We start from the raw sequence: 18,111 nt of genomic DNA on the forward strand, positions 1-18,111 counted from the left end.
TTCCGCCCAGCCTGGATGGGAGGTCCTTTTTTTTGCATCCGTCGGGCCAGGTCCAGGTAGACAGGCAGCATGCATACCAAACAAGGAGATGCATCATCTTCATATGCGTACGTGGATTGCGCCCACCGTAGAGAGAGGCCAGTCGCCCAGTTGCTCCAAGCCTTCCTTTTTGTGCCGAAAGCACCCCGCCGAAGCGCCAAATTACGTAACCTACCTACTTGTTCCGTCCAAGTCCAACCCGTTCCCACTCTCCCTTTTCCTCTCCCTCCCTCTTTCACCCGCTGCTGGTCTCGTCTGCAGCTGGTCTTCGCTTCTGCTTTGTTTACGCCCGCTAGCTTCTTCCGCCTCCCTCCCCTCTTCTCCTCCTCTCCCACACGCGACGCGACGCGCCTCCCTCCCCTCCCCTCCTGATTCTACTGTAGCAGCAGCTAGGGAGACGGGGTGGGTGGGTGGTAGACCTTCAAGCTCCCTCCCCTCCCCTCCCCTCCCGATTGGACCACGGGGACCGCCGCCGCCGTCCGCCGATTCGCCGCCCGGGGGAGCTGAGCCGCGCTCCGCGCACCCCGATCCGTTCATCCATGGTCAGTATAATCGACCCCGAGCTCCGACAGCCCCCGCCCCCGCCGCCCGACCCTGAGCCCGAGCCGCCGGGGATGGACGACTCGCACTTCCTCGGATCCATCTGCGGGATGGGGATGGGGGACACCGTCCTCGCACAGCCCGCCCCCGATGCTGCTGCTGCTCCGGGCCCCACACCGGGCCAGGCCCACCGGCAGCAGCAGCTGGTGCCCTCGCCGCCTAAGAAGAGGGGGAGGCCGCCCAGGAGCAGCGCAAACCCCAACGGGACGGCGGCGGCGGCGGCACCGGTCGCGCTCGCAGCCGCCGCCCCCGTCGGAACCGCAACAACCCTGACCCCCGCCGCCGCGAGGCGGGCCGAGGCCAAGGCCGCCAAGAAGCGCAAGGAGGAGGAGGAGGACGAGGTCGTCTGCTTCATCTGCTTCGACGGGGGAGACCTCGTCGTCTGCGATCGGAGGTACCCACTCGCCTTCCTCCCTCTGGGAATGAAATGAAATGGAATTGAGGCTCAAATCAGACCCTTGACGATTTCTAACTGTTGCCGTGTGCGCGTGCAGGGGGTGCCCCAAGGTGTACCATCCCGCCTGCATCAAGCGGGACGAGTCCTTCTTCACCTCCCGAACCAAGTGGAACTGCGGTGAGTCAATCACCCAGCAAAACCACTTCCTCATGCTCAGCTAGCTACCCTAATCCTGCCCTGCAATAGTACTATTAATTACCTTGCGCTTTCTGTTGCTCACCGCTAACCAAATTAATAATTGCCCAATTTCGGTTACTTCTGTCTGTTGGGAGCGAGTGAGCAAATTGATTGGGCATTTTGGTTCCTTCTGTTGGGAAACTAGTGTAATAAGCAGATTAATAGGGGAGGAATTTTGGTTCCTTCTCCCGCAGCAAGTGGAGTTGCGCCGACCTCACTCATCATCCCTTGCCCCTCCTTCATGCTCAGCTAGCTTAATCTTAATGCCGTGCCGTGCCATACTACTATTAATTTTGCTTTGCATTTCTGGTTCTTCTGATAATAAGCAATTTAATTGGCCGTTTTTATTCCTTCTGTCTGTTGGAGTGTTGGGAGGGATCGAGCACGTTAATTGGGCACTTTGATTCTCTTTGTCGTGACCGAGTAAGCTCATTAATTCGACGTTTTGGTTCCTTCTCTTGGGAGCCAGTATGTATGCAAATTCATTGGTTGGAATTTTTTTGTCGCAAGCAACCAAATTCATTGGTTGGAATTTTTTTTTGTCGCGAGCAACCAAATGAGTTTACTTTTCCTGTACTCTTACTGTATTACCGGCACCGCCAATGAGTATACTGCTGATAACGGTTCACTAAAATTAATTAGCATCGAGATTTTGCAATTCAAGTACTTACCAAGGAATGTCCACCTTGCTTGGGCTGTGTTTACCTCCCAAGTCCAGCTGTTTACCTACACCTGCTGGCTGATGATGTCTCTGTTGACATTTTGTATATCAGGTTGGCACATATGCAGCAGCTGTGAAAAGGCGGGGCACTATATGTGTTATACTTGTACATTCTCTGCCTGCAAAGTATGCGTCAAACACGGCAAGTTCTTCGCTGTCAGGGGGGCCAAGGGCTTCTGTGATACATGCTTTGGGACTATATTGTTGATAGAAACGAAAGATGAAGGCGATGATACAAAGGTAGCTATACCGATTACCCCCCATCAAATCTCAAAACTCTCCATTTCATTTTGCAATACTCAATTTATTTTATTTCATTTCAATTTTGGGATTTGGGTCCTTTCTGCCAACTTTTAAGAGTAATTCCTCCTTTTGAGACGCCTAGTTCACGAAGCATCTTCTGTGATCTGCCTTACTTGTATTTGTATGGCATGTTTTTGTAGGGTCTAGCTGAGTCCATCCTTACACATGTTTTTCTATATATGTCTTTCCATTTCATGTTCTTGCATCTCAGCATTCCATAAAATTGTAAATCTGCACCTAAAATTCTTCATTAGGGTTTTCCAGTTTTAATGATCATGTCACTCCAAGTGGCTGTACTGAAACATAATCGCTTGGAGATGCATAATTGAGATTGGACAAGCACTGTTTACCCTGTTTCGAAATTGGTCAATGCATAATGTAACTATATTGAGTATCTTACTTACGCTTCCAAATGGAAATATCTTACTGAAAGCAGAAATTTGCATTGCGAAGCAAAGGCTTCTAGTGTTAGTTCTCAATGATCTCATGTGCAGGTTTCATTGGTTGCTTATATTCTTCACGCATCTCTTCCTTTTTCATGTGTTCTTCTTTGATTGCAGGTTAGGGTTGATTTTGATGATCGATTCACCTGGGAATACCTGTTCAAGCTATATTGGTCGGATCTGAAAGGGAAGCTTTCATTAACAATGGAAGAACTAACCGGTGCAAAGAGTAGATGGAGTGCTCCTATTGCTTATGCTAGGAAAGAAAAAGATGAATCATCTGATGACTTATATGACGCTAATTATGATGATGGTGCCGGAAAACGAAGGCGTGCTAACCCTTCAAGGAAAAGGGGTAAAAAACGTCAAAACCCACAGTCTGTTTGTAGCGTTACTGTTGAAGATGTCAAAGTTGCCACTGGAAATGCTGAAAAGCTGCCCAAGAAGGAACCGAGTGATGGGGTTTCTTTGCCGCTGAATACCAAATGGGCTTCACCAGAGCTACTGGAGTTTGTTGGCCACATGAGAGATGGCGACCAATCTTTTATTTCCCAGTTTGATGTGCAGGCTCTTTTGCTTGACTATATAAAAAAGAATGACCTCCGTGATCCTCGGAGGAAAAGTCAAGTTATCTGTGATTCAAGACTTCACCGCTTGTTCAAAAAAACACATGTTGCTCATTTCGAGATGTTGAGGCTTTTGGAAATGCACTGTCCTGTAAGTGATGCTTCAGCGGTAAATAATGGCAACCGTGGAGACATCAATCTTAATTCAGCTCAGATAGATGCCACTGGATATGGTGAAGTGGCAGATAAACTGTATCCTGATAGGAAGAAGAGGATGCATAGAAAGATGGAAAGAGAATCACTGTCTAATCTCAATGATTACGCAGCAATTGACATGCACAATATAAGTTTAATCTATCTACGCCGTAGCTTGATGGAAGATCTTATTGATGATCCCACGTTCTCAGACAAAGTTTCTGGTGGTTTTGTGAGGATAAAAATTACCGATGTTGGACAGAAGCAAGACATGTATCGTCTAGTGAAAGTAGTTGGTAAGATGTTCAATTTTTTTAACTGATACTACCTCCATCCGGAAAGATACTTCTACTTGTGTCCATCCGGGAATAGGTGGCACTTTAGAAAGCATGTGGTCAAACTTTTCTAACTCGTCGTCCCAGAAAAGCTTCTCTAACTTTGACTAGGAATGTATAAATGAATCTGGAAAAATAGCATCATTGAATGTCTCAATAGTAAATATTAGTTTTGTAGTATCATAAACCAGATTTTGTTTGTTTGTGTAGGGACGCATAAGGTTGCAGAAAAATACAACATCGGGAAGAAAAAGACAAATTTTGCACTTGAGATATTAAATCTGAGAAAAAAGGAGATTATCACGATGGATACAATATCAAATCAAGACTTTACACAGGTCATCTCTCTCTCTCTCTCTCTCTCTCTCTTATTTTTGTAATCTATATTTAAACATGAATGGAATATCATTAGTAATTTTATGAGTTCACAAAGTGTACTGTTGCAGTTAATCTGACTGGTCTCTCTTCTAGTTTGGGTCATTGTGGACTTGATGACACAAGTTCACTTATCATTCGTAGCTAGGTATATAATGGTCTTACTTCTAAGTGTTGTCAAGTGATGAGATCTTTAGACATGGGGGAATGTTCCTGCTCTTGGCATTTGACATAGGACTTTTGTGTTACATGCATCTATTCTTGTTTCTATGTGTGAAATTCTCTCAGACTAGATGAATGTTCTGGTTCAGTGGATTATAGTTGTGCCTCTAATTGAACGGGCATTGCTCCTTTCACCTCCTTTTCTGGATCATCGAATTATCATTTATCAATGGGTAAATATGTGCACCCATTATTTTTGGCAAGAACCTTGAGTACCTATATGTATAATTCACACATATAGAACAATGTACATCAAATAAACTAGAAAACTCTAGTGAAACTGCGATTTTCAGGGGACTCTGTACAACCATTGTTTGGATGCTGTCTCTGCCACTGATTATCGATATTTATGTGTAGGAGGAATGCAAATGCTTGAGGCAGAGCATGAAGTATGGTCTAATCGATCGACTAAAAGTGGTACTGCATATCATATTAACACCTGATGATCTAACTGACTTTAAGGTCTATGAAGTAAGTGTAGGTCTGATATGTTGTTTGATTTGTTTTTTCAATTTAGGGAGATATTCAAGATAAAGCGACGATCTTCCAATCTGTAAGAGTGAATGATGTAAGAACAATCCTACCGAAGGAAAATCATATGTACAAATCTCTTGATTAACATTTTTTTCTTCCAGAAGATTCTGATGTGTATTGCTTCTTGAATTTTTTCTAGTGGTTGGAAAACGAAAAGCAGAGGCTGGGCTATCTTCGAGACCGTGCAAGTGAAACAGGACGCAAAAAGGAATATCCTTTTGAGCCTCGATCTTGGCTACAAATTTCTACTTCCGCATCATTTACCTTCTTCTGGTGCACATGTTCTTTGTTGACTCTAGGTGATCTGGGATGTCTTTAGACTGAAAGTATTATTTCTTCTAATTCTCAGATCATTTATTTTCAAACATGCCGTAAAAAGATATGTTAAACAAGTTTATAGTGTGACTTGCTGATTTGTACATGCATGGATAATCATTTACTCAATGGATATTGTTCATGGCTTTGTTAGGGGGCCCTTTTTTCTCTTTTTCTTTCATGGCTTTGTTGTAGTCATCTTAAGTTTTTTCTATAAATAAGGTATAGGGGTCTCAAGTTATGTTCGCTCACCCTGTTTTTACTCAAACTCCATGGTAATCTGAAGTAACTCTATTTTGTCTATTTGGTGGCCCTTAACTGTATCATACACTTAGAGAGTGTGTGGAAAAGCTGCAGCTTCTCAACAATTCCGAGGAAAGAGCGCGCAGAATAAATGAAGTTCTAGAAGTGCATATTGATTCCCATATGGATCCTGATTATGAATCTTCTGAAGAGATGGATGATAAAAGAGCTGGTATTTATCTGCTTGAAATATTGGTGCTATATTTACTTGATTAATAAAGTATTAGAATGCAGTTAGTCATCTGGCATCCAGTTGATAGGGATTTGCTGCTTAAATTCATGTGGTATGCCACAGTAGCTATCTATGGATGTTGCAATATTTTATTCTGCTTTTGCATTCGAGCCTTTTCTTACTGCAATATTTCATATGATATATCTGGAAAATTTCTTTCAGTTGATCTAATGCAACATTTAAATTGAACTGGCGCAACTGTCCAAATGCATCTGATTTTTTGCATTGATCTAATTTCATGTTTGATAGCATTGCTTCTTGGTTATATGCAGTTGAACAGAATGGAAGTGGCAAAAGATCAAATGGGCTCTTCTCACCAATTAAAGTGCAAAATTATGCGAAAATCATGTCTGATGCTATCCGTAATCCCAAAAACCTATCAAAACAAAGTACAATACCGAAATTGGGAGCTGGAAGAAGCTCTAAGAATTCCCATTCAACAACCGGTACGGATATTCCAAAATCTGGCACCAACGTAAGCAGCAAGATGTGTGAAGCTGTACCCATTTCATCTCCTGGAGTGACACCATCTACTGAGTTGGAGCCAGAGAAAGTCTGGCACTACAAGGATCCATCTGGAAATGTTCAGGGCCCATTTACTCTTTTGCAGCTATCTAAATGGACAGCTTACTTCCCACGTGATCTGAGAGTATGGCTCATTTTTGAGAGTGAAGAGAGATCATTGTTGTTGACAGAAGTGCTTTCAAAACAACCAAAAGATTTCGGTCAGGTTCCACCAGTTAGAAGTAGTAAAACAAAATTGGCAGGATCTGGACAACACAGGAACAGCTCAAATGTGGATTTGAACAGCACTCCATCCCCAGCTGGTTATAGTAGGTTTAATTCTTCTGAAACGACAGTTCAGTCTACTAAGTATTCTGTTCCAGAAAGGGCGAGTCCGCTGCACTCTTCAGATGAATTGCAACATGGTGGAGTACAGGGAAGACACTCCGCTGAATGTAACAACGGCCACAACCGGGGTGATCGGTGGAGTCCAAGCACGACGCAGACAAGTTGTAGTGGGCAGAACAATGTAGAATCTCATCGTAATCAGCAGGCCTCACGGTCACAGGTTCAGCATAAAAGTAGTTTACAAGCAGGTTGTGTAAAGGATCTGGATTCGAGGCAGGATTATTCGCACAATTTACCTACTCAAGTAACCAGGAGAGATGTCCCCAGTCCTGTACTTGCTTTGAGTCCATCCGAGTCCAGAACTGCTTCAAGTCAACACGAAAGCTCTTGCTTGAGTTCAACCAATCCGGGCCTGCATGATGAACTCCATTCTTCTATTACTTCTGAAAAGACTAAGAGCTGTGCTCCTGCAACTTCTGTTGAAGACAGAGGATCTAGTTCACCGTCTGCCATGCTGGCCCACTCAGAAAGAATTCCAGTCTGCAGTCAACAGTCAGTTCCTTCCGCAGCTGTTCCTGAAATATGCAAGGTGGGGGAGGAGATCAAGAATGAGGAAAAAACACGTGAAACTGACGCATCAAATGTTTCAGTTAATCAGTCTCCTCAGTCCAAGATGTTCCCTGATTCTTCTCCTGACAACCAAGATATTGAACGTGAATACCCTAATCCAATGCAGAAATCTGAGAGTAAGAAGGCTGATGTGGCCAACTCAGAAAGAGTTCCAGTCTGCAGTCCACAGCCAGTTCCTGCGGCAGCGATTCCTGAAATATGCAAGGCAGGGGAGATGAAGAATGAGGAGAAAACACGTGAAGCTGACGCATCAAATGTTTCAGTCAATCAGTCTCCTCAGTCCAAGATGTTCCCTGATTCTTCTCCTGATAACCAAGATATTGAGCATGAGTGCTCTAATCCAATGAAGAAATCTGAGAGTAAGAAGGCTGATGTGGCCCAGTCAGGGTCAAAATCAGCAAGACCTGAAACTTTGGATACTAAGATACCTGACCACTCTCCAGTTTCTTTTGTTTCGCCGAAATTTGATCTTCCAGCTGGGGAAACAGGTGCAACAGATTCAGCACCTAACCTGGAGAAAACAGATGGAAGTGGTGAAGATTTAAATACTCAAAAGGAGTGTTACAGTGAGAAAACAGATGGAAGTGGTGAAGATTTAAATACTCAAAAGGAGTGTTACAGTGAGAAAGTGGTAGCTGATCCTGCTTCTTGTGCTAAGTCAATAAACGCGTCTGATGTTCCGGAATCAGCATGTGATCTTCCAACTGGTGAAGTAGGAGGCGTGGATAATGTGGAGAAAACAGTTTTGAGTGGTGACGATTCAAGTACTCGAAAAGAATGCCACAGCAAGAAGACTACTCTTGTCACAGGGGAGAAATCGGTAGCTGATACTGCTTGTGCAGAGTCGATCAACACGCCTGATGTTCCCGAATCAGTATCTAATCTAGAGAAGAGAGATTCCAAGGCTCAAGATTCAGATATTCAAAAAGAGCTGTACAATGAGTCTATTATTGTCACGAGTGAGAAACTGTTAGCTGATCCTGCTTCTTGTGCCGAGCCTGCTGTTCCGGAAAGAGACTTAATGGGCGCCGATTCAAATATCCAAAAAGAGCTGCACAGCAAGTCTACTCTTGTCACAAGTGAGAAAATGGTGGTTGAACCTGCCTCTTGTGCTGAGAAAGTTGGCGTGCCTAATGTTCTGTGCTCAGTATCTAACCTGGAGAGAAGAGATCTAAACGATGAAGATTCAGTTATTCAAAAAGAGCTGTTCAGCGAGTCTACGCTTGTCACAGGTGATAAAATGGTGGGTAAAGCTGTCTCTCATGCCGAGTCAGTAGATGTGCCTAATGTTTTGAAATCAGTACCTAACCTGGAGGGAAGAGATCTAAACGTTGAAGATTCAATTGTTCAAAAAGAACCGTTCATGGAGTCTACTCTGTCCACAAGTGATAAATTGGTGGTTGATCCTGCCTCTTGTGCTGATGTCTCTGATGTCTTGGAATCAGTATTTAACCTCGAGCAAACAGGTTTGAATGGTGAACATTCAAATATTCAGAAGGAACTGTACGAGGAGTCTACTCTGGTCACAAGGGATAACATGGTAACTAATCCTGCCTCCTGCGCCGAGTCAGTACATGTGTCTGATGTCCTCGAACCAGCATTCGACTTGGAGAAGACATATTTTGGAGGTGAAGGTTCAGATATTCAAAAAGAATTGCATGAAGGGTCTACTCTCGTCACGAGAGAGTACATGGCGGTTGATCCTGCCCCTTGTGCCGAGTCGGCAGATGTGTCTTTAACAGAACAAAATCGTGGAGCTTTGTGCATGGATTCACTAGCAGCAATAGAGCAATTCATGACCGCTTCACCGGAGGAAGAACCACAATGCTCTAGCCCCATTGCGTTATCCCCATGGGGTGAATCTGGTTACTATCAAGGCGACGCTGTTGATTCTGGACTATGGGGTGTCCAAGATGACACAATCAATGAAATGTGGTCATTGCTGTCACCGACGCCTACTCCCCAAAATTTATCTGGTTAGTCAGTTTGTCGATGTTTAGCATGTGTCCATCAGTTCTATATTGTTTAATTTAACCATCCATTTTCTCTCCTCCGCAGGGGTTAAATCTGAGGTGGAAGGTGGTGCCCATGTTGTCAACGCGGCAACTGTTTCCCAAGGAGAGTACGATTTTTTCCAAAGAGATCCAACACCAGGGGTGCATTGGGGACTGACTGAGCAGGTACTCCCTCTGATCCATATTACTTGTCTTAGATTTGTCTAGATACAGATGTTTCTAGACATGTTTTAGTATTAGATACATCCGTATCTAGACAAATATGGATCGGAGGAAGTATGTTATATTGCAACATCTGACCAGCATTCTGCTTCCTACACGATATTCCGCATGACATTAAGTTTTCCGTGCTACTTCAGGTGAAACCAAAAGCAACTGCTGCATCAGTATCACCGATAGATGTGAATGTGAGCACAGGAGCATTTGGCTGGCAACCATCAGCCAGCGAGAGATCAAATGCTGCATCAGTATCATCGATAGATGTGAATGTGAGCACAGGAGTATTTGACTGGCAACCATCAGCCGGTGAGAGATCAAACGCGGGAGCCGCATGGAGCACTGGCTACAATCCAAACATGTACTCTAGCTATGGAGCAGCAGCAGCAGCAGCACCCTCTGTTAGAGCCTCTCAGCAAGCACCGGTGAAGCAGGAATACACCGAGTTGGACGCTGCTAATTTCGGAGGGGCCCTGAGGAATTTCGGAGCGTCCTTTGGGAACAACACCAAGAGCTGGAAGGCGCCCGCCGGCAATGCCAACCGAGGCAGCCAGCGCCGCGACAGGTACTCTGAGATAAGTGAGTCTTGGCTCCTTAGCTCGAATAACAACCCTAGGAGTAGGACAGATGGATTTAGCGGTGGCGGGACATCACGGACGCCCCCGAGGGGGCAACGGTAGAGAGAGGGCGGTATGTAAATCCCACGAGAGCAGCGGGTACCCTACCTGCACACGTCACGTCGTTTCTACAAGAGTAGAGAAATGAAGTTTTTGAGATTCTTTGGGTCATATGTTTCCACTTTTGTATAGACTAATCAATGAATCAATCACGATGGTAGTCGACGTTAGGAGCGCGCGCACACGATCGATCTCTGTTCAACTGTAGTAGTAAGAGTACCCAGTATATATATGTATGTCTAGCTTAGGAGAATGACTTTTGAGTGTTTCCCCAAGTAGATTTCTCTATTGTGGGGGCATGGCAATATCCCACTGGAGCTGCATGTGTACCGAAAACTATTTCTTTCATCTTGGCCTCGATTCGCCTGATGTACCGAAACTAAACTGTGATGTCCGACTGAATTGTCTTGGTTATCTGATGCCCTTGGTGTTGCCAGAATGGTTCCAGTGTTGTAATTTTGGACAGGTTCCTGGGCGGAGAGACTATTTTTCGACGAACCCACGGCTAGTGAATACATAGGTCTATCTTTTTGATCAGAGGTTGAATCGATCATTAGAAGAAGAATTAGGCCAAAAATTAGGATACATTCTGGGAAAATGAAACTTTCATTGAAGAGAAGCAAATGAAATGCTTCCATAAAAATTCCCGTAGAATCGAGAATGAAGTTTTCATTTTGTACATGCCAGATCATGAATTAGTAACTGCATCCAATCTCCGAAAAGTCCCGATTGTTTCGATTTTTGAAATGGGATATTTACAGTGATAACCAGCGCGCGCGAGAACATTTTCATTTTGTGTGGTAAGATGACTTGTTTGAGAGGATTTCATTGCACAAGTTAGGCAGGTGGTGATGACCAAGATTGTATTCAAGGAGTTGGTTGGTTGGTTGATTGATTGTTGTCAATGTCATGGAAGATTCTTACGGTACCTGCATACTGATTTCGTTTTTGTCGCCGCGCATAGTAATGCGGGTGACGCGTCGCTGTTGTTATAGATGGATTTTGTATTTGCAGTTGGAGAGTTGATAATTGGATAACGGCATCTCATACTAGGCCTACCCTCCCCTCCTAGATCTACACTAGCTGAGAGCAACTTATCTGATGTAATGCAAGAGACAATCACGGCACACCAGCATCAGACTGGAAGAGCGCTTGCATATAGCAAAAAGCTCATTATTATGTTTCTACATATACAGAATATAGACACTTCATTTTCGTCGAACCCTGCGGTGTAATTTGTATCCTTTTCTAGGCAACTGTTACACCTGTTACTTGCTAACTGCTGTTGGTAGGGGGACGAAGACAGGATAGTAGGTGTTTAGTTCCAGGTGCTCCAGGATCAGCTGCGCGGCTGACAGGTACGAAGAGTGGCCATCGACAAGCTCGGTGACATCAACCTGTAAAAAATCGTAGAAAAGTTATGTAACAAGGCTGACAAATTAAAACTCGAGTAGAGGCGGTCAGAAATTTGTAGAGAAGTCATGTAACAAGGCTAACAAATTAAAACCCGAGTCGAGGCGACCAGCACGCTTACGTTTTCGACGCCAGGGACATCGACGGCCTGTATACCAGCCAATCCTTGCGTGAGTAGACTGCATATGAGATATGAGTGGATCCGTAAGTCGAAGAAAAGACAGTGACCCTAAACCGTTGTTCTGTCAACAACCATCGAATTTAAAACATCATCTCAGCTGGAGAGTGCGAATTACAAGCGAAACCCTTCTTTACCTTGCGCGGAAGGTGACACCAAGAATCCAGTCATCTTTGGAGTACACGTTCACAAACCTTCCAGCAACCATCTGCAGCCATGTCCACGCAAACAGTGTGGCAAGATTAAGATCCTTGAATATGGCATGCATGCAACTGCACATCAGATCATAATGTTTCTGCTTCTGCAATGTTACCTTCCTAGCGGGCTCCCACCGCTCGCCTTTCACCGAAACCGGCGCGCCTAGGAGTACAACCCTCTCGACAAGTCCCTCTGCTTCCATCAAAATAAGTGAGCGAAACTGCGACGAACTTGTATAGATGGGAAGAGATAACTACACAGTAGGTACCGTTGTCGCTTGATAAAGCAAGCTCCTGTAAGCACTTGAATATGACACGCGCCCCTAGTGAAAACCCAATGAGGGTAACAGGCCTGGGAGGATTTCGGTGTCAGATGGGAAAAATAATCTGAGAAACTAACTGCGATAAATAGAATGAGTTGCAGGTGGACTATACCTGTTCCCTTGTGATCCCTTCATAAGTACATCAGCAAGCATTTTCCCTGCCTTATCTGATCTGAAAGATTACACCACATTAGTTAAGTAAACAGATTGCTATGACAAATAAAAAAGGCTCCAATCTATGTTGAGTGTGTATAATAGCGTGTTATAACATATAATAGTGTGTTAGTGTTCCTGAATTTAAGTGCACAAATCAGCTAAGAAATGAAGAGATTTTGCAGGTTTGGTACCTGTCAATAGCAACAGACCATTTACTATCAATGAAATCCGTAGCTGCAAGCAGAGTAGCGGGCCATGCAAATGCTGCAAGAAAACCACTTAAAACTGTTCTCATTGCGCCTTGCTTCATCAGTTCCAGAGCAAGTCCTGCATCAATAGCAATGCAGGTTAATTAAAGGCGTCGACAATAACACAAGCTAGATGTACAAATCTACAAACATTACTTGATGTCAGCCAATCTTGTATTGCTGTACTCACAGCAATTATATGCTTAGACTCCCATTGAAGAATGTACCTGCCAGTCATTAGTCCACAGTGCAGCGGTATTAGAATGTTGTACTGCTATACCATTAGCTTTAAACACGTGGATGAAGTACATAAATAATGATCTGAAAAAAGAGCAAGTCAAATATTATTCTAGACCTTTCTAGGTTATCCTTCCATCCTTCCCAAGGTCTAATGTAGTCCTCCTCATCAAAGGCAAATCCAGAAACCAAGATGCCAACCGCAAGACGCTGAAAGGGTGAATGGCATTTACAGAGGCCAAATCAGTTCAATTATTATATGGATGAATGACATTCCAGTGAACATGGAATTTGGTGTGACATCAGAGAGAGATAAGGAACTCACACCCTGATTATGGTTCTCACCAATCGGTTTGAACTCAAATTCTTTTACACTTCCAATCCTTCTGGCCATTTTGGTGCCCGTCAAGCCAGCTCCAGCAGCTAATTTTACAAAGATCATTCCAAGGATGTAAGAAACTAAGTAGAATAAAAATATACCCTCACTACACAATTTTTCTCATTGACCCAATTCCATCTCTCTTCTGAGGGTTTATGCATTGCATCTTCCCATCTAATCATCTTAACTGTAAAATGGGCCGGTACAAATGTGGTGTGCATTATCCCATGAACAAGAAGTGAAACTTTTCATAGCATAGCATGATAGTAGTAATATCATGAAGGAACAACAGCTCAAAATACCATCAGCATGAGGTTTAGAAAGGACATTTAGACCTACCCCCAAATGATGCAGCCACTGCCACAGAGCCAGCAACAGATCCCGCAGCAGTAGCCATAGCAGCGAATCCACTAGCTCCGATAACAGGCATAATTGTGCCTAGCGTTGGAGCAAGAGCACCAAATCCTGCAGCGATTGCTGGGGCAGCTAAACCTGTCATGTAGAAGAAGAGAGTATGAACCACCCAAGATTTTTTAGCATCTCAACAGAATTTCCAAAATATATCTCCTACCCCCAGTAATAGCCAGTAACGCTCCTCCGGTCAATGCAGCTGCACCAATGATTCCTCCACGCTTCCATTTCGCCCATTTGCTTTTGGGCGACGCGTTTTCCCCTGACTGTTCTTGTTCTTTTGCTGCTGCCATAGCAGAGCATGCGACCATAACCTCGATGGCTTCCTACAGTAGCAGAATGGGTGATCACAAATTATGTAACACAGCCTGAATACACATTCATATGTTTCGGGTTCCTTTTTGTTTGATGATATCAGAATGCAGTTCGGTATAATCCTATCCATAATTATCACTGCTGAACTGAAGAAGAATGTATTGTACAAACCATTTTGACCCACTTCACATCAAGCCAAGTTGCTAGTAACCGGAGAGCCACCCTATGTCGGGCGTCGTAGCCCTTCCTGAAGTGAGAGGACTTCCTGTCGTCTTCCTCTTGCGACACGGGCTTATCAGCCACGCAGGCAGAGAGGAGCGTAAACAGCAGCGTCATCTTCCGGTGATGGGTAGCAGGCACATCATCCAGGGACAACTTATTGATTCCCAGCAAGTCCTCAGTGGCGAAGCCTTTCTCTGAGGACCCGGCCATGCCAGAGCTGGTAGAAGGCCCCTGATCACCCTCTTTGGTTGTTTCATCCTTTGCAGTGTCGCTGCTCAAGCTCATCACCATCACATCGACTCCTTTTGCCAAGGCGTGTTCCTGGTCGGATTTATCCGGAGAGCTCTCGGCATCCTCTTGGAAGATCATCCTCAGGAACTACAAAATTGGAGTGGAATGAGACGCAGTGAGCACACTTTAGAACAAAAAAAAAGAGAGCAGCTATGTACTATATTCAGTGCTTAATGCCGATCCGACAGTGGAATCCCCAAATGTGCTCTGCACCTCACTGTCTGAAACGAAATGTAAATCCAACTATGGCAACTGAGGACAGGAGTGTGATGAAGGGTCGTACCGCGCCGATGTGGTGCTTGGCCTCCGGCGACGCCGCCGTCTCCTCCAGCCCCGGCCACGCCGCCGGGTCGATCTCCAGGAACCTGAGAGACGGCGATCCCCAACCCCCAAGCGGTAAGTGAAACTGAAGCGTTGGTGTCAGAATCCGTAACCGCTGAGTGAAATGTGGGGGGCGGACCGGACCTGAAGACGGGGCGGAGGAGGCCGCGGGAGTCGTGCGTCCAGAGCGCCTTGGCGGCGGCTTCGGCGTCCTCCCCGCTACCGCCGGTGGAGCTGCTGCTGCCGCTGCCGCCGCTGGCGCTGCTGGCGCGCTCCTCGTCGTCCGCGGCGGAGGTAAGGGGGGAGCCGAGGAGGACGGACTGGTGGATCTGCGCCTGGCGGAGGGCGAGCGCCAGCAGCGCCCCCGCCGCGTACCGCTGCGTCGGCGTCAGCAGCGCCGCCGCCATGGCTGGTGGGGGCAGTCGGCAGCTGGGGTTTGCTTCGAGGTAGGCGACGTGGACCTGTTTTGGTTGGGCCGGACGCGTGGCCGGCCGTCCGGCGCCGGTGGTTTTATAGGTTGTGCCGGTCAAACTTTGGGTTTGCCGACTTCTTCTTCTTCTTCTTTTACTAGTATAATACTACTGTTTACTTCAACTTCACATGAAATCTATTTTGAAATCTTTTACTAGTACTACTGTTTACTTCAACTCCTACTAGGCCCTATGAACGTGTGATTCTTGTTTTCCTCAACTTTTTTTTTTTCCGTGTAAGGGTGTAAAGTTTCCTTACATTTGGAAGTCTAAAATTTTCAAGTTCAAAGTTTCAGAAACGCAAAACCCGAATGCTCAGAATTTCTTTTTGAAACTTAGACTAAGCATGAGATAGGTACAAAGAAAGCATAAGCTGAATAAACCGATTGAAATCACTATTAGATTGAAAACCAACAAGATTAATAAATGTATTTTTGTTCTTCAATTTTGAATCCCGAAGACTTGAACAACCAAATACTTGTATTCTTGGAAACATTATTTATTTGCCGAATATGACAAGACCAGTTTATTACTTCAATTTTTGAGGATGTTACAAACATTTCTTCTCCTGACCATGCCCATCCCGCGCCAAGAAATGAGGCAACCACGAGATAGGCAGAAAGCTTGGACGCCGACGAACAACAAGAGAAGAACCATCATGGCGCAAGCAACCATGTCCCTGGAGCCAAGAAGGTGCGCTTTCACGAACGTCCCGGCCCTCACCTTCCAGCAGGCCCCATGGTACCGATTAAGCTCGTCGATCACTCTGTCCAGAGCCGGCACCCTCGTCAGCCTCACCGACCGGGTCATCCCGTTCCACAGCTCGGCCACTTCCTGGTCACTCTTGAGGTGGTTCAATATGATCCCGTGCTCCCTCAGCAGTCGGGCATCCTCGTCGGTGTCGATGATCCCGTTCATGAGCTCGACGTACCGCGCGAAGACCAGTGCCCTAGAGCCGATCGATGCCTCGTAGGCCACCAGGTTCCGCAGGACGACTTCAGTGGTCATGTCGATGCTGATCACCGGGAGGTGCAGCATCGCGGTTCTCGCGCAAAATTCGATCGTGGAGATGCCACCGGTTGTTGGGGTGAATGTGACACCCACATAGGCGAGCTCGGAGATAGAAGGCACCGCGATCTCCTCGAGCAGAGGTGATATGTTTCTGTTCTGAACATCGGATGCACCCTTGGGTTCAAGGGCGCCTCGTTGAGTAGCTAGCTGCTCGATGGGTTGCCTCACCATTGACAGGCATGGAAGAGTGGCTAGGAACTTTAGAAACATCCTCACCATGAAATCTGTCACCAACGACGCCAACTTCAAGCCACGCTTCACGAGCAATTCTGTTATTGAACTCATAGTCGATCTCTGCGGGTGGTCACTCAACTCATCTCCGGCTTCTTCCGTTCCACCATCCGACTCTTCCACACAACCACACGGCAACATGTTAGAGTATAGGAAATCTAGCAAGTGGGCGTGTCGTGTGGCGTCGGTGCATGGAGAGCTTATCCCCTTGAGCAAGCAGACCTCCTGAAAGAACCCGGACAAAATGGAGCTCAGACTAGGCCGTGGCACGCCATGGCCTGACGAGCACCACATCTCGACTAATTTTACGAGAAGAAACATCGGAATCTGGTTCTCCAGCATCACGATGTCACGTAGCAGCATGCTGTGTACAGATGTCCTATGAGATGGGTCAACCAGATGCGACATCCTCGAGGGCATCCTTTGTAGTGTCCTCTGGTTTTTGGTCTCGCAGAAAGTCTGCAGGAACTCAAGAAGAAACGACATGTCGATCGCCATCATCCACGCCAGTGTCTCGTTGGTGAGATTGAGTTGCCTGCAACAATTAAACACAAGGTAATTAGTAACGACCAAGAGTTCCTTCGGTTATGCAAGTAGGATATATTTATTATTTTGCACTTAAACCTGTGATAGTGAGAACGAATCCGGTGCTCGAATGTGGCGAAGACGTCCACAAGTTGCTGGAAGTTCATACTTGTCAGGTGGCTTTGGGCTCTCTTGGCTGCCGAGAGCTTGTACATCTCCATGTCACGGAGTCCTTCACGGCAATGGTGGTAAGGACCCAGGGCCACCAGCTGAGGCACATACGCTTCAGGCTTAGTGCACAACAGGGGCTTGAGGACATGAAAGATGGAGATGGGCTGGTCATCTTCTAGCTCGATCTCCTCTTCAAGGATTCGACGAATCCGGATGATCCATTGTGTTTCATCAAATGGGAGGTTTGAGCATGTCACCATTTGGCCTGTGATAGATGTGGGTTTAATGGGTCATTTTATTTGAGAGCATGCATGCCGTCATTTATGAGAGGAGGGACATAGTAATAGGAAGCATTTTGGAAGGCAAAAGAAACTGAATCAAGATACTAGACGGTTACAAAAGTGACCAATACTAGTACAATCTTGAAGCAGTATACCTTTTCAACCAAAACCAAAAAAAAAGTGTCGTGAGATTCCTGTAAATGGTTCTTCCTCGTAAATGAAAATGCATGCCATCAATTGATTTCTCACGATTTTCAATATGGCTAGACCTATACGGTTCATTGCTGAGCAGAGTTTCGGTTTTCGGTTTTTTTGGCCCAGGCTGAGACGGCCGATTTCGGTCAATTCAAACATTTCGGCAAAATCATAGACGAAATTGCAAAACCAACAATTTTTTGAACAAAATTTGGATGAATTTTGACCAAAATTTTGACTGTGCCGAAAGGGATTTTTTTTGCCCCGGG

The 18,111-nt window shown here is 45.5% G+C and overlaps 2 protein-coding genes across 2 annotated transcripts; one reads left to right on the plus strand and one right to left on the minus strand.

Moving 5' to 3' along the window:
• Window positions 1–294: 294 nt before the first annotated feature.
• LOC123099253 (zinc finger CCCH domain-containing protein 44) lies at window positions 295–10,626 on the plus strand. Its single transcript, XM_044521423.1, has 12 exons — window positions 295–1,033; window positions 1,134–1,213; window positions 2,047–2,234; window positions 2,858–3,797; window positions 4,047–4,174; window positions 4,791–4,850; window positions 4,951–5,001; window positions 5,107–5,177; window positions 5,612–5,757; window positions 6,090–9,275; window positions 9,358–9,479; window positions 9,674–10,626. Exons 1-12 carry the CDS (start codon window positions 579–581, stop codon window positions 10,208–10,210), a joined length of 5,964 nt encoding a protein of 1,987 aa, XP_044377358.1. The 5' UTR covers window positions 295–578; the 3' UTR covers window positions 10,211–10,626.
• Window positions 10,627–11,344: 718 nt separating this feature from the next.
• On the minus strand, window positions 11,345–15,407 carry LOC123099254 (transmembrane and coiled-coil domain-containing protein 4). Its single transcript, XM_044521424.1, has 15 exons — window positions 15,043–15,407; window positions 14,861–14,942; window positions 14,236–14,664; window positions 13,910–14,075; window positions 13,678–13,830; window positions 13,285–13,382; window positions 13,078–13,169; window positions 12,879–12,949; window positions 12,666–12,801; window positions 12,431–12,490; window positions 12,265–12,347; window positions 12,112–12,188; window positions 11,936–12,006; window positions 11,742–11,799; window positions 11,345–11,604 (listed from the first exon to the last, which is right to left on the minus strand). Exons 1-15 carry the CDS (start codon window positions 15,303–15,305, stop codon window positions 11,476–11,478), a joined length of 1,968 nt encoding a protein of 655 aa, XP_044377359.1. The 5' UTR covers window positions 15,306–15,407; the 3' UTR covers window positions 11,345–11,475.
• Between the last annotated feature and the right edge of the window lie 2,704 nt (window positions 15,408–18,111).

Source organism: Triticum aestivum, chromosome 4D (genome assembly GCF_018294505.1).
Source record: "Triticum aestivum cultivar Chinese Spring chromosome 4D, IWGSC CS RefSeq v2.1, whole genome shotgun sequence".
NCBI classification, from domain to species: Eukaryota; Viridiplantae; Streptophyta; class Magnoliopsida; order Poales; family Poaceae; genus Triticum; species Triticum aestivum.

Excerpts from the sequence above, each read along its gene's own strand:
- LOC123099253 (XM_044521423.1), top strand. The coding sequence starts at position 579 with ATGGTCAGTATAATCGACCCCGAGCTCCGACAGCCCCCGCCCCCGCCG. Across the intron at positions 9,276-9,357 it reads TACTCCCCAAAATTTATCTG|GGGTTAAATCTGAGGTGGAA; the intron begins GTTAGTCAGTTT and ends TCTCCTCCGCAG. Across the intron at positions 9,480-9,673 it reads ATTGGGGACTGACTGAGCAG|GTGAAACCAAAAGCAACTGC; the intron begins GTACTCCCTCTG and ends GTGCTACTTCAG.
- LOC123099254 (XM_044521424.1), bottom strand. The coding sequence starts at position 15,305 with ATGGCGGCGGCGCTGCTGACGCCGACGCAGCGGTACGCGGCGGGGGCG. Across the intron at positions 12,950-13,077 it reads TGGAAGGATAACCTAGAAAG|GTACATTCTTCAATGGGAGT; the intron begins GTCTAGAATAAT and ends AATGACTGGCAG. Across the intron at positions 12,189-12,264 it reads TGCTTTATCAAGCGACAACG|AGGGACTTGTCGAGAGGGTT; the intron begins GTACCTACTGTG and ends TGATGGAAGCAG.